This window comes from Myotis daubentonii, chromosome X (assembly GCF_963259705.1).
Source record: "Myotis daubentonii chromosome X, mMyoDau2.1, whole genome shotgun sequence".
NCBI lineage: Eukaryota > Metazoa > Chordata > Mammalia > Chiroptera > Vespertilionidae > Myotis > Myotis daubentonii.
This window is the reverse complement of record NC_081861.1, coordinates 7,932,670-7,956,565: the sequence shown is the minus strand read 5'-3', so window position 1 is coordinate 7,956,565 and position 23,896 is coordinate 7,932,670. Positions and strand designations below refer to the sequence as shown.

Genomic DNA, 23,896 nt, shown 5'->3' with positions numbered 1-23,896 from the left:
TTAAGTTTTCCTTTTTTATTATGTATTTTAATTTTTTATAAGAAACAGATGGATTGTTACAGTTAGTAGGTGGGTTTTTTGTAGAAAATATTCAACACTTGGGGCTACATGGTGAATTGGGCACTCTCATGTATTGAGGATGAAAATATAACTTGTGACACTATTCTGGAAAGAAATTTAGTATCATGTGTCAAGAGTCTATGAACATGACCATATCCTTTGACCTAGTAAACTTATTTCCAAGAATTTGCCATATGAAATAACCCAAGAAACTTGTTAACAATATGCTTATTAGAGCATTATTTATAATGAGAAATTAAAAATGACTTTAATATCTTATGTTCCATTTGATGAAATATGAAGACCATAAAATTATGTTCAAGGGGATCTTGATAAAGAAAAGCCCCTTCTCAGTCAGCCCCAACCCCACAGAGGGAAACAACCATTTTACTTCTATTGCCATAGATTAGTTTTGCTTCTACTTGAACTTTATATGTACCCTTTTGTGTCTGTCTGTCTTTCACTCAGTATATCTTTGAGATTTATCCATAGCTTTGCATGTATCAGCACTTTGCTCTTCTTTATCACTATATTGTATTCTGTTGTATGAATATACCACAATTGATCCATTCTTCTGTTAATATGCATTTGAGTTATTTCCAGTTTAGGGCTATTATGAATAAAGCTGTTGTTAGTTTGTTCATATTTTTTTGGTGGACAAATGTACTCATTTTCCCTAGGTAAATTACTTAGGAGAAGAATTACTGTGCCATGCGGTAAATAATGTTTAGGTTTATAAGAAACTGCCAAACTGTTTTCCAAGCTGTACCTAGATATACCCACCAGCAATCTACTGGTAATTCCAGTTACTCCATATCCTTGCCTTGCCAGTGCTGATATTTATAATTTTGAATTTTCGCCATTCTGTGGATATATAGTGATGTCACATTGTGGTTTTATATATGTTTAAGTGCTTTTGTGTGTTTTAAAAATATTTTTATTGATTTTGGAGAGGAAGGGAGACGGGGAAAGAGAGAGAGAGAGAGAGAGAGAGAGAGAGAGAGAGAGAGATCAATGATGAGAGAAAATCATGGATCAGCTGCCTCCTGCATACCCCACACTGAGGATCAAGCTTGCAAAACCAGGCATGTGCCCTGACCAGGAATTGAACCGTGACCTCCTGGTTCATAGGTCAGCCATGGGCCACGCTGGCTGGGCTGCTTTTGGTTTTAATGTTCATGGCTTTTGAACCAATAATTTCACTTTGGGGACATTTTCCTAAGGACATAATCTAAAATCCAGAAAATCTTATATGATGTGTCTTTGCTGTATAACTTATAAAAGCCAAATGTGAGAAATAACCTAAATGTCAGGTATTAGGGAAGTAGATGCATAATTTATGATATATTTATAATGATAAAATATGCAGCCATTCAAAATTATCTTAAAAATATAATAAAAGCAGGATACAATATTATTATAGAGTAAGGTATTAACTGTAGCAAATATGTGTATTAAAATAGTACAGCTATATACATCAACAAAAAAGTTTATTTTTAAGTAACAATTTTTATTTATTTTTAATTCATTGTTGCCACTATCACAGATGTCCCCCATTCCTCTCCTTACCTACCTCCACCCAGCCGCACCCCCCTCCTTCTGGCCATCACCACACTTCTCTGTGTCCATGCGATATTCATATATGTTCTCTGGCTAATCTCTTCACCTTATTTCATCCAGTGCCCCCCATTCTCCTCCTCTCTGACCTCTGTTGGTCTGTTCCGTGTATCCATGCCTCTGCTTCGATTTTGTCCAAAGAGGACATACAGATGGCCAATACATATATGAAAAATGCTCAACGTCACTAATCATCAAAGAGATGCGAACTAAAACTACCATGAGGTATCACCTCACACCTGCCAGAATGGCTACCATCAATAAATCCACAAACAACATGTGTTGACAAGGATGTGGAGAAAAGGGAACCCTAGTGCACAGCTGGTGGGAATGCAGATTGGTACAGCTACTGTTGAAAATAGTATGGAGTTTCCTCAAAATGTTAAAAATGGAGCTGCCTTTTGACCCAGCAATCCCACTTCTGGGAATATATGCTAAGAAGCCTGAAACACCAATCAGAAAGAATATATGCAACCCCTATGTTCATAGCAGCATTATTTATAATAGCCAATATCTGGAAAAAAGTTTATTTAAAAAAATACTAGGAGAAAACACACCAAAATATCTTTCGGTGGTGGTACTCTGTAATTTTCCCCTATCCTTATGTGTTTTTCTAATGATCATGTGACCATTTTAGAAGAATACAAAATTTAAACTTTTATTTATTTTTAAACTTAATTTTAAAACTTTCCCCAGATTTTATGTTCTATAATGCTTTCGCCTTATCTAATCTTTCCTGCAACATGAAAAATTACTCTCTTGGGTTTCTTTAAATATTTGATTTCTGCTACTGTTTTGACTCTCAAATTATAAATTGCATGAAAAAGACACTCTTGTGTTGTTTCTTCTTCTGAACATCTGATGTTGCAACATCCAGTCCAGGACGGAAGATAAAATAGAGCGATTCAAGAAAGCAGTTGAGTACTATTCAGTCACAACCAAAATCTCTTCGATGCCAGTGGGTTCCTCCTCCTTTCTAGGTAAGGCTTCCACCTGACCCAGAGCTGCTCTGCCCATAGAGGACACTGAGGTGGCCCCTCAGAAACTCCTGGGCCAGAGTAGAATCACTTGTTTGTATTGCATCCTCCTAGAAGCCATTCCTGTTCGGTAGACATTTTCCTTTGGATTTCCATGTAATAAGAGAGGTGACACGAGACAGGGCCCCGATTGCTCAAAACTTTAGCTGGGGTCCTATGCCATTCTCTTAGCTTGGGCTTCTCCTGGTGCTACCCTCCATTGTGGCCTAGTATACGTAAGACAGCCCTCTCAATGGTGTCAGGCCTGAGTTTGAATCCCACCTCTGCTGTCTACTAGTTGTGTGATCTTGGCAAGTCACATCTGTATGAAAGGTGGATCATGATACCTATTGTATAAGGTTGTTATCAGATGCAGTAATTTATGTAAGATTCCTGGCATGATGCATAATAGCTGTTCAGTAAAATGTGACTTACTTATAATTAATAATAATTTTTCAGGTGATGTGGGGTTAGCAGAATGTAACATGGTAGAATTATTACGTTTGCCTAAAATGTAGCCCTTTCTCTTGGCTTCAGGTTTTCGTAATAACCGGCTGGGAAATCCTCCCCTTCCACGAAGTCAAATGAGCAGTATTTCTGGGAAGCCAGTGGTAAGTATCTTTTAAAGGGCCTCAGACTGTTAGCATTAGACACTGGTGGCTTCCTGATTTTTATAATCTCAGTTAGGGTGTCTCAGTGTAATCAGTATGTTAAGACTGGTATATGCCAATGTCACATTCTCAGCTGGAGGCCAACAGACTATGTAAAGAAAACATCCAAATCAGTAACCACTAGGGCCTGGCGAAGGTAGATTTGCTAATGTTGGAAAGTGTTCTAGGAGACCATGGTTTGGTTCATTGTCCTGCCTCTGGAGAATTCTATCCATACATCACTGTTAGAATTATTTCTTGTTACTCTCAGTAGATTCTTTGTATCCCAATAACCCTTGCTACAGCCATCATCTGCTATGTCACAACTTTTTGAGGAAACCACCTTGGAGCATGGTAAAATGTTAAAGAGCTTTTCTGTCTGTTTTATCCTTCAGTTTTCTCACCATGTGCCCCAGAAAATGAAATATCCACCACCATTCCCATTGGGACCCAACTCCTCTCTTCTCTTCTCCCCCCATACTTTGGGGGAATCCCATGCTTTTTCTGAGAATCCCCTGCTGGAGGACAACCCCCTTGCCACTTGGGGTATCTCTTATGACTCATCACAGTTTCCCAATTACCTGACTTCCAAAGCCTCACCTCCTCTGGGACCAGACTCTTCCCACTCTTCTTCCTCTGGTGATGAGCCAAACGGAGTCAGCTCTGAGTAAGTATCTATATAGGCACCCAAGGAAACAGACTTCTGAAGCATCTCTATTCTTTTGCTGCTAACCTGGGCAGGGGCGTGGGGAAGCGTATGCTCCTGGCTTCTCTCTGTGGCTCTTTGCTCCTAAGCAAAGTAAGAAAACTCTCTCTCTGCTTGGCCACTTCATGCTCAATTTTCAGATACTCAAGCCATGGAGGTAAAAGGCAGCATAGCAGCTAGTTAGGGGAGCTCTGGTATGGCTGTGCCACATGTCATGGCTGCCATTTCTCAATTAGTGAGAGGAATAGACTGAATGTTAAAAAAAATGAGAAGAATTTTTAGAGTTGAGCTATTGGAACGGTTGTGTAGGCTGTTATATTCTTAGTGACTCAGACAGGGTGCTGATGATTAAAATAGTGGCATTTTGTATTTGCTCATTTGTTCTTAGATTGTTCTCTAAGCAGATTACCCCTGGGAAGCAGGACTGCTTTGAGGTTTCAATTGCAGTCATTTTCTTACAGCATATGCAGACTCTAAATGTGATCTCTTATGTGTTGGGAAGGATTCAGAATGGTTCCCACAACTTTTGATCACGTTGGTTTGTGTCAGATGGAAGAAGCTAGGAGGGTGGTGATGGCCACTGAGTGGAAACAGGCCCACTGCTAACCCAGTGTCCAAACTTCCAGAGGGTTTGTAAGATTCCTTGAGATCAGAACAGACATTTGCGTTGGAATATCTTTATCAACCTCCTTTCTCTTTCTACATTGTCTTTCTCAATCTTTTAGTCATGTCACAGAAACATTTCATCGGCAGCCTAGATGGGAGGATCCCAGTGGTAACAGAGGTCCCTGGGTACAGCCTGGTGATGCTGGAGTTTCAGATGCTGCCCTGGGAGATGGTGAGCCCCACATCCCATCTCTGCTCTCTATGTCTACGAGGAACCACATGGACATCACCATTCCGCCCTTACCACCAGTAGCCCCAGAAGTTTTGCGGGTGGCCGAACACAGACACCGAAGAGGTCTTATGTACCCATATATCTACCACGTCCTCACTAAGGTGAGAGAGCACCTCAGTACTTCTGTCCCTCCTTGCTCTTGACAGTACACTTCACACTTCCTAGAACTGGAAGTCACCAGAGAAAATGATGATTAATGGTGTCTGAAGGGAGATGAAAGGAGACCAAGTGTGCTGGGGCTTCTCATTGTATTAAGGGTTTTAGGTGAGGTGAAACCAGTAAGAGATGGGACTGTGCAGTAAATGAGGCCCCAAGAAGTGTAATTGTGAGATTTCAAAGAAGAAACTTGGTACATTCTGGTCTAGGGGAGGACATTAGAAGAAGAGGCTTATGTCCTTGTTTTTTGTCTCTTTCTCTACTTCTCCAGAGCTTTTACCCTCCATCATCTTATCATCCAAATCCACCCCCCAGCAAAAGGTCTAAGATGGACTTTCCCCATTTAGTCAGCTAGTCAGTTACAGCAAAGACTTTAAAAACAGAACATAGCTTTGAAGCTGGCTGTGGTCATCTGGGCTTGTTACTGCTTTTTATTTAATTTTTATGAATCATCTTGCATTCTTTTTTAAAATTTTTAAAAAATCTTTTTATTTTGGAGAGCAAGGGAGGGGAAGAGAGAGAAACATCAATGATGAGAGAGAATTATTGATCGGCTGCCTCCTGCATGCCCTACACGGGGGATGGGAACCTGCATCCCGGGCATGTGCCCTGACCGGGAATTGAACCCTGACCTCTGGGTCCATAGGTCGACACAACCACTGAGCCACATCAGCTGGGCTATGGCTTCTTTTAAGTCTGAAACTAAGTACAAGAAGAAAATTTAGTGGCTAGGCTACATACAGTTCTTTACTGGTTCTTCTCAGCTCAATTCCAAACCTTGAGGCAACTAATTTTCTCCTTCTCTCTGGCCCATTTTCTTATTAGGGTGAGATTAAGATCCCTGTATGTATTGAGGATGAGTGTAACATGGATCTGCCACCAGCTGCTCTTCTGTTCCGGTCAGCTCGTCAATATGTGTACGGGGTGCTTTTCAGTCTAGCAGAGACACAGCGGAAATTAGAACGCCTGGCTGTACGGCGACGGCTGCCTGTGGAACGTAAGCATAGTTCTGGCTTTGACAAATCTCTCAAAGTTTGATGCAGAGCAAAAATGTATCTGCAAACACATGATACTTTTGGCTATGGAACAGTTTTTGAGAAAATGTATAATTCACCAGGGTACTTATTGGTATGGGGAATGCATTAACTTAAGCTCCAATTCTTTTTTTTTTATATTTTATTGATTTTTCACAGAGAGGAAGGGAGAGAGACAGAGAGAGCCAGAAACATCTATGAGAGAGAAACATCGATCAGCCACCTCCTGCACATCCCCCACCGGGGACGCGCCCGCAACCCAGGCACATGCCCACGACCGGAACCGAACCCGGGACCTCTCAGTCCGCAGGCTGACGCTCCATCCACTGAGCCAAACCGGTCTCGGCTCCAATTCTTTTTTTTTTAAATTATATTTTTATTGATTTTAGAGAGGAAGGGAGAGAGAGAAACATCAATGATAAGAGAGAATCATTGATTGGCTGCCTCCTGCACGCCCCCTATTGGGGGTTGAGCCTGCAACCCGAGCATGTGCCCTTGACTGGAGTTGAACCCGGGACCCTTCAGTGTGCAGGCCAACGCTCTATCCACTGAGCCAAATCGGGTAGGGCTAAGCCCCGATTCTATAACCATTAAGCATTCAGAGTGAGTTCTGTTTACAAGAATCATGCTGGGCCTTGAGAATGCAGAGGTGTATCTGACACAGTCTCTCCTCCTCAGTGAAGTTTTTGTTTTGGAACTTAATCCTATAGGTAATTGGAGCCATTGAAATGTGTTTTGTTTTCTTTTATTGTTTTCAGAGGGGAAGGGAAAGGGGATAGAGAGATAGAAACATCAATGATGAGAGAGAAACATCAATTAGCTGCCTCCTGCACGCCCCACACTGGGGATTGAGCCCAAAACCCAGGCATGTGCCCTGACTGGGAGTCTAACTGTGACCTCCTGGTTTCTAGGTTAATGCTCAACCACTGAGCCATACCGGCCGGGCGAGCCTTGATTTTTTTCATCTGTAAAATAAGCACTACATTTTGTGATAATGTAGGCATAATCTCTCTCAGGATTGTTCTGAAGAGTAAATGAGATATACTTTTATATGCAAAGTACTTAACACATATCAAGCATATAGTAAATGCTTACTACTGCTAACAATAAATATTATAGCAACAAAAATAAAAAAAGGTGTTGAAATGTGATTGATCTTGTCCAATGTGGCCAGCTGCAGAAATACTCAGAAATTCTCTACATCCTGGTTTTCCTCAATTTCTGTTTTCCAGTTCCTGCAGTGATCCTTAAAGAGTGGTCTGCCTATAAAGGGAAGTCACCTCAAACCCCCGAACTGGTGTCTGCACTGACATTTCGGGAATGGACTTGCCCAAACCTCAAGAGGCTCTGGCTAGGCAAAGCAGTTGAGGACAAGAACAGAAGGATGAGGGCCTTCCTGGCCTGTATGAAGTCAGATACACCCAGTATGCTCAACCCAGCTAATGTGCCCACCCATCTGCTGCTCATGTGCTGTGTGCTCCGGTAAGCCATGGGACAGGGAGGCAGCCAGTTCATTTCTCTTTTACTTTTTGAACATTTCTTTCATCAGGTGTTTTATGGTGTTTGGGGTGGGGAGGCTTTTGTTTTATACAGACACTCCTTGGGTTATGTCAGACTTGACATACGTCGTTTCATGATTATGTTGCCATCTCCCATCCTATATAATAAAAAGGTAATATGAGATGGCTGCCTACGACCAGGCCAGCAGGGGGGTTAAGTGAGGGACAACCAAACGACTGAACAGCAGGCTGCGTGGGGCGACCAGGCCAGTGTGGGGGCTCTGAGGGGCAACCAGGCTGGCGGGGCGAGGCAGTTGGGGGCGACCAGGCCGACAGGAGGGGAAGTAAGAGGCAACCAGGCTGGCGGGGGGAGCAATTATGGATGACCAGGCCGGCGGGGGTTGTAGTTGGGGGTGATGAAGCCCGCAGGGGCGGGCAGTTGGGGGCAATTAGGCCAGCAGTGGGGGCAGTGAGGGGCTACTAGGCCAGTGGGGGGGCAGTTGGGGGCGACCAGGCTGGTGGGAGGGGCAGTTAGGGGTGATCAGGCTGGCAGGCAGAGGCAGTTAGGGGTGATCAGGCTGGTGGGGGAGCGCAGTTAGGGGTGATCAGGCTGGTGGGGGGGCGCACATAGGGGCGATCAGGCAGGCAGGTGAGCAGTTAGGAGCCAGCGGTCCCGGATTATGAGAGGGATGTCTGACTTCTGGTTTAGTCCTGATCCCCAGGATTGGGCCTAAACCGGCAGTTGGACATCCCCCGCACGGTCCCGGACTGGAGATGGTACAGGCTGGGCTGAGGAGACCCCCCCCCTCCTCCGAGCACTAATTTTGTGCACTGGGCCTCTAGTTTATTTATTTAAAAAAAAATTTCCGTCATTTTGATGTATGTACATATGTGCTTTATGTTTTTTATTATTTATTTACCACAAGTAAAGGTCAGGAATTGTTACCTTTCTTTTAAATTTTTTTTACTGTTTCACTTCATTACTGCTGTGTATGTGCTCCATGTGAGTGACGTAGGTGCTTATGTAGGTGGGTTCCGACCTAGAGTGAAATCGCATTATGTCGTGCCGTAGGAACAGATCTCTGATGTAACCTGAGGACCTACTGTATTGAGCTTAGACTTCAGAAACACTGACATTGATTGCTTTGATAGTCTCCTCGGTTTATGATCTCTGTCATCATCAGTCCATGCACGACCTCTCTTTTTTTAAAATATATTTTTATTGATTTCCAAGAGGAAGGGAGAGAGAAAGATAGAAACATCAATGTTGTCAGGATCATCGATTGGCTGCCTCTTGCACACCCCCTACTGGGGATCAAGCCTTCAACCCGGGCATGTGCCCTGACCAGGAAATGACCTCCTTGTTCATAGGTCCTTAACCATTGAGCTGCAAAGCCAGGCATGACCTCTCTTTTTATTCGGTTTTATATTTGTTTTTTTTGTCCCTTTTATTCTTTATTCCTGATCCAATTCCCTTTTTCTCCCTATAGTTATCTCCTCTGGGATATTTGATGTGTGTCTTCCAAGCCATCTCCTATATATTTATTTAAATACTAGAGGCCCAGTGCACGAAATCATGCACTGTGGCGGGCAGGGGGGGGGGGGTTGTTGGACATCCTTAGCACTGCCGTGGAGGCGAGAGAGGCTCCCGCCACCGCCGCTGCGCTCGCCAGCCGTGAGCCCGGCTTCTGGCTGAGCGGTGCTCCCCCTGTTGGAGTACACTGACCACCAGGGAGCAGCTGTTGTGTTGAGCATCTGCCTCCTGGTCAGTGTGCGTCATAGTGACAGTGACCAGTCATTGCACTTGTCAGTTGATTTGCATATTAGCCTTTTATTATATAGGATAACCTTTTGTTTTCTCATTTTCTGAGGTGCCTATTTATCTTGTACATTTATTTTAGGTTACTTGTCTTGCTGATTACAGAAACTTTTTTGTCAGATATGTGTGTATACACATACATATATAGCAGATATCTTTTCTATATCTGTGGGTGTATAATATCTTTTCCAACCAGTCACATTTAAAAAAATTATGTACAGTATCTTTGTTGAATGAAAGTATTAAAGTTTCACCAACCTTTTATTATTTCACACATAAAAGCTGGGAAATTAGTATGGTGAACACCCCATATGCCCACCACTTAGATTCTACAATTAATATTTTACTATACTTACTTTATTCCATATAACTATCCATCTGTAGCCATCCATTTATGCATCCACTTTGATGCATTTCAAAGTAAATTGCAGATATTGGTATACTTCACCCCTAACCAAAAAGTACTTAATTTTGGTTTTGTCAAACCCATCAAATTGTAGCTTTATGATGTGTGCATTTGGAATCTTATTCAGTGGGTCTTCTCTATCCCTGGGTCAAAAATATTTTTTTACATTTTTATATATTTTTATAATGTTGCCTTCTATGTCAGGTCTTTAAATATACTGGGTATTTCTTCTGTATATGCTATAAGAAAAGATCTAATTTTGTTTTCTCTACAAAATAAGCCAGTTTTCCCAATTCTGCTTATTAAACAATTTCTCCTTTCTCCACTGATATGTATCACCACGTTCCACATATATCGTGTTCCTGTATGTACACGAGTTTTTTCCTGGTTTCTATTTTGTTCCATTGCCTATTTGATGCCTCATCAGGACCACATTGTTTTCATTATTAAGGGTTTACAGTTTGCCTTAATATCAGGTCAGACAAACCTCTGCTCTTTGCTTTTCATGTTTCATACTTGTGGCTGTTCCTGAACCATGTGAACCTTTATTCTTCCAAATATAATTTAGAATTAGTCCACTTTCCACAAAAATTTTATTGGGGTTTTTTCCCAATAAGTTGAATTTATAGATTAATTTGACAGCTTTATAATATTAAGTCTTCTCATCTAAAGATCATAGTTTACTTTTTCCTTTTTTTAGGTCTCTTCCTTTATCTCTTAATAGAGTTAATTTTTTTCCATAGAGGTTTGCTGTGTTTTAAATTAATTCCTTGGCACTTGATACATACTATTGTGATTATGGATAGTATTCTGTTTTCTTTCTTTTTTAAAAAATATATTTTTTTGATTTTTTACAGAGAGGAAGGGAGAGGGATAGAGAGTTAGAAACATTGATGAAAGAGAAACATTGATCAGCTGCCTCCTGCACACTCCCCGCAACCAAGGTACATGCCCTTGACCAGAATCGAACCTGGGACCTTTCAGTCCGCAGGCCGATGCTCTATCCACTGAGCCAAACCAGTTAGGGCAGTATTCTGTTTTTTATTATACTTTCTTGTTGTTTATTTGCTGATGTATAGGAAGTAAGTTTTTGTGCAAAGAAGTCAGTCCCTATAAGTCACCAGAGGGTTACAGAGCACTGAGCTTTGAAACTAGACAGACCTCAGTTTGAATTCTGGTTCTGGTGTTCTGCAGCTTGGATAAGTCACCTTAACCTACTAAACTCATCCATTTCTGCCCAGCTGGCATGGCTCAGTGGTTGAGCGTCAACCTATGAACCAGGAGCTCATAGCTTGATTCCTAGTTTAGGGGCATGCCCGGGTTATGGGCTTGGTCCCCAGTAGGGGGCATGCAGGAGGCAGCCAATCTCTCTCTCTCTCTCTCTCCCTCTCCCTCTCTTCCTTTCTCTAAAATCAATTAAAAAACATTTAAAAAAATAAAGTCGCCTTAGCTGGGTTGGCTCACTGGATAGAGCCTCGGCCTGGGGACTAAAGAGTCCTGGGTTTGATTCCGGTCAAGGGCATGTTATATTAATCCTTCTACAGAGCCGTTTGAGGATTTAAATAATACATGCAGGGGGCCCTATAACATAAGAGAGACTTAATATGTATTTTCCAACTACCTTGAGATTAAGATTGGTGACTTAAGAAGTCTGGTTGCAGGCACATCCCCAGTAGGAGGTGTGCAGGAGGTAGCTGATCGATGCTTCTCTCTCATTGATGTTTCTAACTCTCTATCCCTCTCCCTTCCTCTCTGTAAAAAATCAATAAAATATATTAAATAAATAAATAAAGTCATCTATTAACCTCATTATAAACCGTTATATTAATCCTTCTACAGAGCCGTTTGAGGATTTAAATAATACATGCAGGGGGCCCTATAACATAAGAGAGACTTAATCTTAATATGTATTAATTTTCTAACTACCTTGAGATTAAGATTGGTGACTTAAGAAGTCTTCCTATTGCCCTGGTTGGTTTCGCTCAGTGGATAGAGCGTTCACCTGCAGACTGGAGGATCCCAGGTTCAATTCTGGTCAAGGGCACATGCCTGAGTTGCATGCTCGATCCCCAGCAGGGGGCATGCAGGAGGCAGCCAGTCAATGATTCTCTTTCATCATTGATGTTTCTGTCTCTCTTTTCCCTCTCCCTTCCTCTCTGAAATAAATAAAAATAAATTTTTTAAAAAAGAAATCTTGCCCTGACTGGTTTGGCTCAGTGGATAGAGTGTCGGCCTACGGACTGAGGGTGTCCCAGGTTCGATTCCAGTCAAGGGCATGTACCTTGGTTGCGGGCACATTCCCAGTGGGGGGTGTGCAGGAGGCAGCTGATCGATGTTTCTAACTCTCTATCCCTCTCCCTTCCTCTCTGTAAAAAATCAATAAAATACATTTAAAAAAAAAAGAGGAAATCTTCCCATTAAGAGTAATAGATAAGCTCGGCTGGCATGGCTCAGAGGTTGAGCGTCAGCCTATGAACCAGGAGGTCAAGGTTCAATTCCAGGTCAGGGCACATGCCTAGGTTGCAGGCTAAATCCCTAGTGTGGGGTGTACAGGAGGCAGCCAATAAATGATTCTCATCGTTGATGTGTCTTTCTCTTCCTCTCTGAAATTAAGAAAAATAATATATTTAAAACAAAGAATAATAGATAAGATTTATACCTCCTAGTTTCTAATATATTCCTGGGCTACAGCCCTATATTGTCTCATATTAACTCTGGAATTACATGTTTTGTTTATCTTTTCTCTCAAAAGTATAGTAGTAGTTCATTTTCTCATTTATTTGATTCTCTGGGTTTTGTTTTTAAAGTAGAATGCAACCCCCTTTTTTGTAATTTTTTTTTTTCAGAGAGAAGAAGGGAGAGGGAGAGAGATAGAAATATCAGTAATGAGAGAGAATCATTGATGGGCTGCCCCTGCACACTCCCTACTGGGGATCGAGCCTGCAACCTGGGCATGTGTCCAGACCAGGAATCGAATTTTGACCTCCTGGTTCATAGGTCAGTGCTCAACCACTGAGCTACACTGGCTAGGCAATTCTCTGGGTGTGTTTTTTAAAAAAACACATCCAGGAACATGAAAATAAGTAAAAATTGTTCATGAACAACTATAAACTATCACTTAGACTGTGTTCTAATAGTTTCTGTTTGCTTCTGCTGAAGAGAACCTTAGCCTCCTGTTCAACCTATTTATTCTTAATTTAGACACATTTCTGACAATTTGGTCATCTGATTACCCAGTGTACAACAAATCAGAAGTAGCCAATTGTAACAGAGGTGACTCAGGGAATAGGAACTATTCTTAGAACCAGCCCCAGTGATAGCAATGATAAGCCCCCAAACCGGGGAAAAAATATAAAGTTTACTTTTAAAAAGACCTAAGAACCGAAAAAGAAGTAACATCATCTGGAGTCATTTATCATGGGGGAAACTGACCTGCATAAATCAGTACCCTGTATAAGCTCATTATTAAAGCATGAGGCAATAATCAATGTTTGGAAAATCAAGAACAGGTTTTATAATATTACATATATGTACCTGGCAATATGCTAAGTCAGCCCTTTGTGTGTGATACCACTAAATCCTCATAGTAGCGCTAAAAAGTATTATTTATCTCTGTTTATAGATGAGGAAATAAAGGTTCAAAGGTTGCATAGCTAGTAAGGGGTAGTGAAAGAGTTTGAACCCAATTCTCTCCAGCTCCCAATCCCTATGCTTTTTTCCCCCCTATGCTTTTTAAAAGATAAAATGGGCCCAGCTGGTGTGGCTGTTGTTGAACGTCAACCTATGAGGTAAATGTTTTTTAAAAAAGATAAAAAGCAGAATAAAAACCAAGCAGCAATTTAACTGATCTTGAGACAAGAAAGGGATTTTAAAAATAAAAATAAATAAGACTCAAGTTGTAGCCCTCTTCTGTGCTCTTATAGCTCCCTGTGCATTCTTCTATCTTGGTATTTAACACACTGTCCTGTCTTTTACTTTATTTCATTAGAATCACCAAAACCAAGCCTAGGATCTGGCCCATGATCAGTATCTTAGCTTAAATGAGCTTTTATAACTTAATAGTGATGCTTTTATTTTCTAGGTACATGGTTCAGTGGCCTGGTGGTCGAATCCTGTATCGCCATGAGCTAGACACCTTCCTTGCCCAGGCTGTATCTTCCCAGCTTTATGAACCAGATCAACTTCAAGAACTCAAGGTGATTTGATCTTTCCTCCTTTAAATTTTCTTTCATGAGCTCATAGCTTTAGGTCTTTTTTTCTTTTCTTTCTGGAGCTGGGGAGAAGAGTAAGTTCTACAGGTAAATGTTTTATTTACATTAGCCAAATATGTCTATTAATAAAATCAAGAGGTGCCTATAGCGCAGCCAGTGTGGTTCAGTGGTTGAGCATTGACCTATGAACCAGGAGGTCACGGTTCGATTCCTGGTCAGGGCACATGCCTGGGTTGTGGGCTCCATCCCCATGTGTGAGGTTTGCAGGAGGCAGCCAATCAATGATTTTTCTCTCATCACTGATGTTTCTCTCTCCCTCTTCTTCCCTCTCTGAAATCAATAAAAATATATTTTTTTTAAATAAAAGAGGTGCACTGCCCCCATACTGATGGGTGAGGATGGACAGAAAAGGTGAATATTATACAAGACTAATAAGCTGTGGCCCATAGACCATGATAAAGTTTCTAACTCTTTAAGATACACTTTAGAGACTGATCCTGGTGTCTCTTTTTTGTCTCTGAGTAAATGTCCACCTTCCATCCTTTTATTCTAGGTTTATTGAGATGTAATTGACATATAGCACTGTATAAGTTTAGGTGGTATAGCACAAATGGTATATACATCGTGGAATGATTACTACAATAAGTTTAGCTAACATCTGTCATCTCATACAGATACTATATATACAAGGCAAAAATAGGCTTATAGTTGTTCATATGGAAAAGAATAAATAACACAAGAATAAACTGTGTTTCATGTACTCATAAGTGCAAATCTACTTTTGCCCACCCTAATTTTTTCCTCATGGTGAGAACTCTTAAGATTTATTCTCTTAACTTTCCTATTATCATACAGCAGTGTTAGGTATAGTCATCCTGCTGTACATTACATCCCTAGTATTATTTACCTTACAACTGGAAGTTTTTACCTTTGGCCACTTTTATCCACCCCCACCTCTGATAATATCAAATCTGATCTTTTTTTCTATGACTTTTTTGGGTTTTAGTTTGTTTTTTAGATTCCACATATAAATGAGATCATACAATATTTGTCTTTCTCTGTCTGACTTATTTCCTATAGCATAATACCCTCAAGGTCCATCCATGTTATCGTAAATGGCAGAATTTCCTTCTTTCTTGAGGCTGAATATGCCACACTCTAACCACTGATCCACATGGGCCAGGGCTCTTCCAGTCTTTTGTCATGCATTTTTTACATAGTGAAGATACTGTTTATGTAATATATATTATTTTTTTAATATAGCATATATTTTATGTCTTAAAATTTTTAGTAAATAATATTTTATCATATAGATGTATCATTTAATTATTAGAGTGTTGGCTGTTTGGTTTCCAGTTTTCCCCCTATTATATATAATATTACAATTAACATTTTTATGCATAGAGCTTTATTCACATCCCTACTTCCTTAGAATAGATTCCTAAAAGTAGAATTTCTGAGTCAACAAATGTGAACATTTTCAAAGTTCTTGATACATGTTGCTTGTCATACCCCTTCCTCGTCAGCTCTTTATGAGCATGCCCATTTATTTCACTGCATGCTCACCAGCAGACTGCTGCTGGTGTTCCCTTTTTGTCTTTGAATAAGTATCCACCTTCCATGCTTTTATTCTAGTTTTATTGAGATGTAATTGACATATCGCACTGACATATTTTGGTCTTTAGTTTTTTAATTTTTTCTAATTTGACAAGCAAAAGAAGCTGGTATCTCAAGTTGGTTCTTTTTAAAGCTTCAAAGCTGATGTCGTTGTTGTTGTTGTAATGAGTGTCTTTCAAACTGTCTCAGGGAAAGATGTGGATAGAAGCTGCTTGTGCAGCCAGATGTCTATATTGAAAGATAACATGTTCAGATTTAACTGGAATAATCAGCATAATGGGAATAAGATTAAATGTAACCAATAACATGAATTTCCTAATAGGTTTTCCTTTGTGGTGGTTTCAGATTGAGAAACTGGATGCCCGAGGGATCCAGCTTGCTGCCCTCTTCATGAGTGGGGTGGACACAGCTCTGTTTGCTAATGATGCCTGTGGCCAGCCAGTCCCCTGGGAGCACTGCTGCCCCTGGATTTACTTCGATGGCAAGCTGTTCCAGAGCAAGCTCATTAAAGCGGGCCGAGAGCGAGTGTCCCTGGTGGAGCTCTGTGATGGCCAGGTACCAGCATTGCGGGCAGTCGCTGAGAACCTTCCCTGATCTGCTGTGGGGATGAATGGGTGGGGTAGGAGCAGCGCAGAGACATGGGGAGGGAGGTAGCAGAAATGGCAGAATGTGTCTGACCTTGACCAAACTTGGTCAGTGTTAGTCCCAGAGGCCCAGAGCCTGATGTGCATGTTACAGAGTCATGCTGGAAAGCTTTATGAACTTCACATTTTCATATTACTTTTCTTACTCTGAGTATTTTTCCTCATGGAATCCTCAGATATACTATGTCTTTCCTGCAATTCTTAGAACGTCATCTTCCTTATTATTTACAAAAACTAAGTCACTTCTGCAAGTGATAATATTTTTGTAAAGGAACTATGTTTAGAAGTAGAAGAAAGTAATGAAGCAATTAACAGAGTAGAAGAAGGGGATTTTTTTTTGCAGTGAAATTTTGGGAAAGGTGAGAGATGCAGGGAAAGGAACCCTTAATTGCTCCTGTATCCATTCAGGGGTGGGGTGCTTGAGCTCAAGGACTAGAGCAGGGGTCAGCAAAGTACCCCAAATTCCAAAATTGAGGTTTTTAGTTTCATAAAGTTTTATTGGAGCACATCCATGTTCATTCATTTATGGCAGAGTAGAATGGTTGTAACAGACCATGTGGCCCACAGAGCCTCAAATATTTACCATGAGGCCCTTTTCAGAGCAAGTTCATCAAGCTCTGTGCTAGAGGCATGGACCTACCTTTGACAGGTCAGGGTCTCTGATCCTGGGGATGGAAGAGAAGGTTGAAAGGCTTTGTTTTGTATATATCAGGGTTTGGTTCTCTCTTTTACCTAATTCTGTTATCTCCCGTTTGCCCTGTAATGGACCATCAGTGAATACTTATTATCATATTTGTCTATTTGTCTTTCTTGTCCTAGTCAATGTGCCTCACAAGTCCTCAACCAGAACTAGTATGCTGGCAGTGCAGTGTCATATGAAAAGTGGGGGCTTTGGTGCCAGACAGGCTTTTCTGAGTGTGTCACCTTGGCCATTTTACTCCAGGCCTCGATTCCCTTGATGGGAACAGACTTATGAGACTATGCCTAGAGTGCCCAATAAATACTGTATTTGAAACAGAGAAGTTCAAAGAATGGCAGCTATTATTATTCTGTTCCTCATTTTAAAGGCTGAGTTGGCAACCAAAGTGGAAAAGATGAGACAGAGTATCCTTGAAGGAGTCAACATGAACTATCCACCGCCTTCTGCTCTACTTCCGTCACCTGCTTTTGTGCCTCCCATGATGCCACCTCTCTATCCTGTTTCATTTTATCCCCGAGCCATGGGCTCAATGCCACCTCCCCCTCATGGAAGGAGCCGGGGGTTTGCAGGTCAGTACCTAAGAATGAGGCATTTGAGATCCTCAACCTATTTCACAATAGCCAATCCAGTAATTATTGCCAGTTACAGAATTAGCGGTGCCACATACGTCTTATCTCATTTAACACCTGTGCTGTGTTGTGGTCGTTTGAAGAGGAGCTTACTGAGCTAGAGGGCTGTAACCCAGCCGGTATGGCTCAGTGGTTGAGCATTGACCAATGAACCAGGAGGTCACGGTTCGATTCCCAGTCAGGGCACATGCCTGGGCTGCAGACTTGATTCCCAATAGGGGGCATGCAGGAAGCCTCCAATCAATTATTTCCTCTCATCATTGATGTTTCTATACCTCTCTATCTCTCCCTTCCTTTCTGAAATAAATAAAAAATATACATATTTTAAAAAGATAGAGCATATATATAAAAAGGAGAGCAACAATAAAAAGGAGAGAGAGAGAGAGAGGGCTGTAGCTTAGGGAAGCAAGTCCCCTGACTTCCCAGACCACTCTCCATAGAGGTGGTTGATCCCAAAGAATTTGACTCACCAACCAAACTCCTGAAGTAACTGGTGCAGAAACCAGGAGCCACTTAATTACCTTTGAGAACTATAATTCATATGAGTGGGATCTTCATGGTTGCTGGTTTGATCTCTCAGTCCTCATTAGGCAGATATACAAGGTGCTTACAGGTAGAGCGAGCAGTGACAAGTAAGTGACCAGTGTCGGCAGATGACCGTAGCGTGATGTACCCATTTCCACTCCGGGGGAGATCTGATACATTTCCAGAAGCACAGAGCGAAGTAAGTTACTGACCATGCCCTACCGGGTAGCAATTTAATGGGGAAAACATACACCCACACCCACAAACATGTATAAATTATTAAATTATGCTGACACCTGAGCTGCAGCTTAATGATGAATAGACTGTCATGCTTAGGTAGCTCAGAAAGCTGATCCTGATCATGTAAACAACCTGTCCCCTGGTAAAACAGGATATTTTAATGGGGACATTTTAACATGAAATATGGAGATTCTATGATCAGGTGGGAAGTCATTGCTGTGGTTGAAGGTGTTTGTTGTCTGTTGCTCATTATTTTAAAAGTAAAGCTGGAGCCGAAACCGGTTTGGCTCAGTGGATAGAGCGTCGGCCTGCGGACTGAAGGGTCCCAGGTTCAATTCCGGTCAGGGGCATGTGCCTGGATTGCGGGCTCATCCCCAGTGGGGGATGTGTAGGAGGCAGCTGATCGATGTTTCTCTCTCATCGGTGTTTCTAACTCTCTATCCCTCTCCCTTCCTCTCTGTAAAAAACCAATAAAATATATAAAAAAATAAAAAGTAAAGCTGGAGCCTGGCCAGTGTTGCTCAGTGGTTGAACATTGACCTATGAACCAGGAGGTCATGGTTCAGTTTCCTGTCAGGGCACATGCCCGGGTTGTGGGCTCCATCCCCAGTAGGGGACGTGCAGGAGGCAGCCGATCAATGATTCTCTCTCATCATTGATGTTTCTATCTCTCTCTCCCTCTTCCTTTTTTTCTGAAATCATTAAATATATAGTAAAAATAAAACCGTAAGTTGAAGTTTGTGTTAAATTGAGGGTCACAGAATTCAGTATGGATGTTTAGCTTAAGGCTCTGCTTAGATGAGCAGTGTGATATCTGCTGTGGTAACTAACTCCCTGTTCAGTGAGGTAGTGATCAAATCTTAGAAACAGGAAGGCACCCATTCATTTCATCCTTTGAAGGTGACACTATGGCTCTGATCTCTCTCTCTCATTCTTTGCTTGTTGATCAGAAGACAGAGTTAAGTCCAGCTTCTCAGGAGGTCCGTGCCATTGCCCCAGGTTACAGCGATGCTTAGTCTCCAGTCACGAGTGGTTCATGAGGAGCCTCCTGCCTCCTGAAGGGCCACAAGATCCCCCAAATGCAAGTTTTCCTGCCCTCTTAGGACTAGCTAGCACCCTAGTCCCTTAGAATTCCACTTTTATGTAAATGAAGGGCTCTTTACTAATGACCTGCTAAATGAGAGAAGGGTTATTAATATTAGGGTTTTATCCATGAATTAAACTTTTAAAAATGTATTTTGTAATTTCAGAGAGGGAGAGAACAGATAGAAACATCAGTGATGAGAGAGAATCATTGGTTGGCTGCCTTCTGCATGCCCCCTTCTTGGTATTGAGCCTGCAACCCGGGCATGTGCACTGACTAGAATTGAACTGTGACCTCCTGGTTCATAAGTAGACACTCAACCACTGAGCCATACCGGCTAGGCTCAATGAACGAAAATTTAAGTTTTACCAGAACTCTATTTTTTTTTAAATATATTTTTATTGATTTTTTACAGAGAGGAAGGGAGAGAGATAGAGAGTCAGAAACATCGATGAGAGAGAAACATCAATCAGCTGCCTCCTGCACATCCCCCACCGGGGATGTGCCCGCAACCCAGGCACATGCCCTTGACCGGAATCGAACCTGGGACCCTTCAGTCCGCAGGCCGACGCTCCATCCACTGAGCCAAACCGGTTTCGGCCCAGAACTCTATTTTATGAATGATTCCTTTAGTGCCAAATTACAAAGTTCTGTGCCAGTAGGCTCCCACAACATGGAGTTGGAATTTCCTGTTTTAAGAAGATATGCTATCTTGTCTTGAATTTGTTCTGGTTTTCAACTGTTGCTATCCTTGCTTTTTAGTGATAAATTACTGTTAGTTTAGTTTCATTATTTTCAGCTTCATTTGGTTGCTTGGCTAATCCTCCAGGGAATAATGATACATATTTAAATCAAAAGTGGTTTTGGCCTATAATTCTCCTATAATGAGATTCTAAGATATTCATTCCCTCAATAAATATTGAATGCCTGCTATTTGCCAGGCTCTGTAGTTGAGAAAAAATGAATCATCCACAGCCCACTTGCTAAAGTGGATGTGTACAGGTCTTCAACCCTCCGTCCCTAAATTTGCTTTCACCAGGACCCTTTGTTATCATGGAGTCTTTATCATAGAGAAATGGAAATAAGCCAAGTAGGTGGGCTGTAGGATCTTTTGTTACATGTCTTATCTAAGCTACCTTCTACTTATCGCTCCTTACTGCATTCTTCCTCTCTCTAGGTCTCCATCCAATCCCACCCCAAGGAGGAAAACTGGAGATTGCTGGCATGGTTGTGGGCCAATGGGCTGGCAGCAGACCCTCCAGGGGCCGAGGCTTTGGCATGCAAGTGGTTTCTGTTGGTGGACCAGGAAAGGGGTATGTACTCAAATAGGTTGGTATGAGGTAGTGTCAATCAAGGGACCCTTAGGGAAATGCCCAGCTATTGAATTGTTCTAATAAGGTAAGGGGCATTAAGTACCTTTCCATTTTTAAAGCCAGCTTTCAGTTTAGTTCAGGAAACATAGACTAAATGCCCTGCCTTGATGAAAAGTTTTTGCACCTAGAGGAGGACATGGGACACAGAATAATTTGGTATAACATAGAAATGAAAGCGATAGAGATTTACAGTGAGAGCACAGAGGAGGGGCATCTAACTTATGAGGGTCAAACTTCTGAGAGGAAATGAGTTGTCAATAAGTAAAAATGGGGGTATGGGCTTTCTATGTTTCTCATGGTCACTTTCCTCCCACTTTCTAAAGGCATGGAAAAGAACAGACTGGTAGAGGATTCAAAGGATCTAAAAAAGGAAATAAACAAGTAAGTACCTTTTTGAGATTACTTTGCTTCTGTTTGATACCCCTTACCTTTTCAGCGAAATTGCAAGAGATCAGAAACCTGGGACCTTTCACAGCTTCTCCTGGCATTTGATGTCATTCCCTTGCTCTCTAGCTGTCTAGTGAGCGTTAACTGCCCAGGCTGATTCCACAGGGCTGCAGGGTGTCATCCTTTTCACTGAGCGAGGCCACAAGACAAAAACCAGTGTATTCTCCTGAAGACCTCTAGGTACCATGATATGTGCTACCAGAGTGAAGTTAACATTAGGATTGCTAGCAATATGCCTGAGCTCCTCGAAGGCTACAAGGGATGCTTAGAAAACTGGACTTTGGCCTTTGCTGAATATGTGAGGGGAGGAGCTGAAACCATTCTGCTGATTCTTTTTTATTTTTTTACAATATAATTTTTATTGATTTTAGAGAGGAAGGGAGAGGGAAATAAATATCAATTATGAGAGGAAACGATGGATCGGCTGCCTCCTGCACGCCCCACATGGGATTGAGCCTGCAACCTGGGCATGTGCCCCGACCAGGAATCGAACCGTGGCCTCCTGGTTCATAGATCGATCCTCAACCACTGAGCCAAGCCAGTCGGGCTGCTGATTCTTATTTTAAAATATATTTTATTGATTTCAGAGAGGAAGGGAGAGGGAGAGAGAGATAGAAACATCAGTGATGAGAGGGAATCATTGATTGGCCCCCTCCTGCACGCCCCACACTGGGGATTGAGCCCACAACCTAGGTATGTGCCCTGACCAGGAATTGAATCGCAACCTCGTGGTTCATAGGTCGACGCTCAACCACTGAGCCACAAGGGCTGGGCAGCAGCTCCCTTTTCTCGAGTGCATACTTCCTACCACACCCTCTACTAAACATGTTACATGCAGTCTCTAATCCTCACAAGGGTCACTGCCTAAACCATACTGCAAGGCCACTTTATTGCCAGTTCTCAATCTCAAATGAGCTCTCCATTATACAGCCAACCCTCACTGTATCCATATTCACCCCCATTGTCTGACGTTTTCTCAAAGAATACAGATTTTCTTTAATGTTACTTTGAGCCAAAAATGGAACGAGAATGGTAAAGCCCCCCCCCAACACACACATACACACAAAGCATTTTGTAATGCACTCCAAAGCCAGAGAGCAATAACTTTGGATATTTCCAAAGTTTCTCAACTTTTTCCAGAAGCTTTTCCGTAAAGTGAAAGGGATTACACCTACAAGGAAAACTGGGCACTAGGATAGGCTCCCATAAGGTAATACAGCCTTGGGGAACTGGCTATGGTTCAGGATCTGATCATTGGGTATATAGTCTGAAAAACCTATTTTTGCTACAATAATAGTGAGTCCATCTCTCAGTGGTTGACTCACATTAATGAGGATCACAGAAATAATATGTGGGCCCTGGCCGGCATGGCTCTATGGTTGAGCATCAACCCATGAACCAAGAAGTCACCAGTTTGATTCCCTGTCAGGGCACATGCCTGGGTTGCAGGCTTGATTCCCAGTAGGGGGCGTGCAGGAGGCAGTGGATCAATGATTCTCTCTCATTGATGTTTCTATCTCTCTCTTCCTCTCTCTCTAAAATAAAATTTTAAAATACTTTTAAAAAGAAGTTTGCTTGAGGACCTGAGATCAGAACAATAAAAGTAGCTGGCATTTAATGAGTTCTCACAGTGCCAGCTACCACATGTCCAAGTACTTTACAATGAGTGCTTCATTGAACCCTTACAGAAACCTATCAAATAGATATTATTCTATTTCACACATGAGAAAACGGGGAAAACAAGGAGTGCTAGGTCACACTATGTTTCTCTTGACTAAGATTGCTGGGGGCACTGTTATCTACTGCAGTAGTAGCCTGGTCCAGGAAGCCTTCTTACTGACCTTGTTTTTAGGTGAGGCATCTTCCCTGGCAGAGCTGCTGCTGCTTGCCTTGCTACCTCTCCTTTTTCTGTTTGGTCACCCTTTCTACAGAGGGTTATATAATTTATTGTTCCAGCTTATTAAATCTGCTTACATTATAGACCTGTCTTCTTGAGAGTATTCCTAGGCTACTGGAGTTTTGTGTGTTTTCAAATTCTTAAGTCACTTATTTGTAATGGTTTGCTTTTTTTGTTGGCTCCCACGGGTGGTTAATTCCATTCATTGTGTGGATTTTTTACTACAGTGGAACCTTGGTTCTCGAACTTAATTCATTCCGGAAGGCTGTTAGAGAAGCAATTTGTTTGAAAACCGAATCATTTTTCCCATTAGAAATAATGTAAAATGAATTAATCCATTCCAGACCCTCAAATGATTCCATTTTACTCTTTCTTAGATACAGTGCATGCCTAATGAACTGTTTAATCTATAAATAAACAGTTCTTAAATTTATCGAACCACCCCTACTAGCCTTACTAGTAAAGGAATCACTTTTAGCATTTGGTCCAGGGATGTCTTTAGGGCCAGCATGCAGCATCTTTGCTTGTTCACATATCACTGCCTCCCAAGGGCTGTCCCTGGCTAACTGCTTTTCCTTTATCCAAATCAACAACAGTTTTTCTACCTCTCCCATTGCCTGTGATCAGTTTCTTTCACATCCTTAGCAACATTGGCACTCTTGGGGGCC

General features: G+C 41.8%; 1 protein-coding gene across 7 annotated transcripts in view; it reads left to right on the top strand.

Annotated features, from left to right (window-relative positions):
* Nucleotides 1-23,896, top strand: part of FAM120C (family with sequence similarity 120 member C) — a 70,722-nt gene that overhangs the window by 39,603 nt on the left and 7,223 nt on the right. For 2 of the 7 annotated variants that reach the window (XM_059679755.1, XM_059679754.1), the window contains exons 5-15: nt 2,555-2,657; nt 3,231-3,304; nt 3,739-4,010; nt 4,775-5,048; nt 5,929-6,100; nt 7,370-7,619; nt 13,943-14,057; nt 16,035-16,244; nt 17,401-17,602; nt 20,689-20,824; nt 21,208-21,265. In XM_059679755.1, the coding sequence (XP_059535738.1) occupies nt 2,555-2,657; nt 3,231-3,304; nt 3,739-4,010; nt 4,775-5,048; nt 5,929-6,100; nt 7,370-7,619; nt 13,943-14,057; nt 16,035-16,244; nt 17,401-17,602; nt 20,689-20,824; nt 21,208-21,265 (1,866 nt within the window). Of the gene's footprint in view, nt 1-2,554; nt 2,658-3,230; nt 3,305-3,738; nt 4,011-4,774; nt 5,049-5,928; nt 6,101-7,369; nt 7,620-13,942; nt 14,058-16,034; nt 16,245-17,400; nt 17,603-20,688; nt 20,825-21,207; nt 21,266-23,896 lie in introns of those variants that run through there. The other 5 variants (XM_059679757.1, XM_059679756.1, XM_059679758.1 and 2 more) reach the window with 4 other exon arrangements.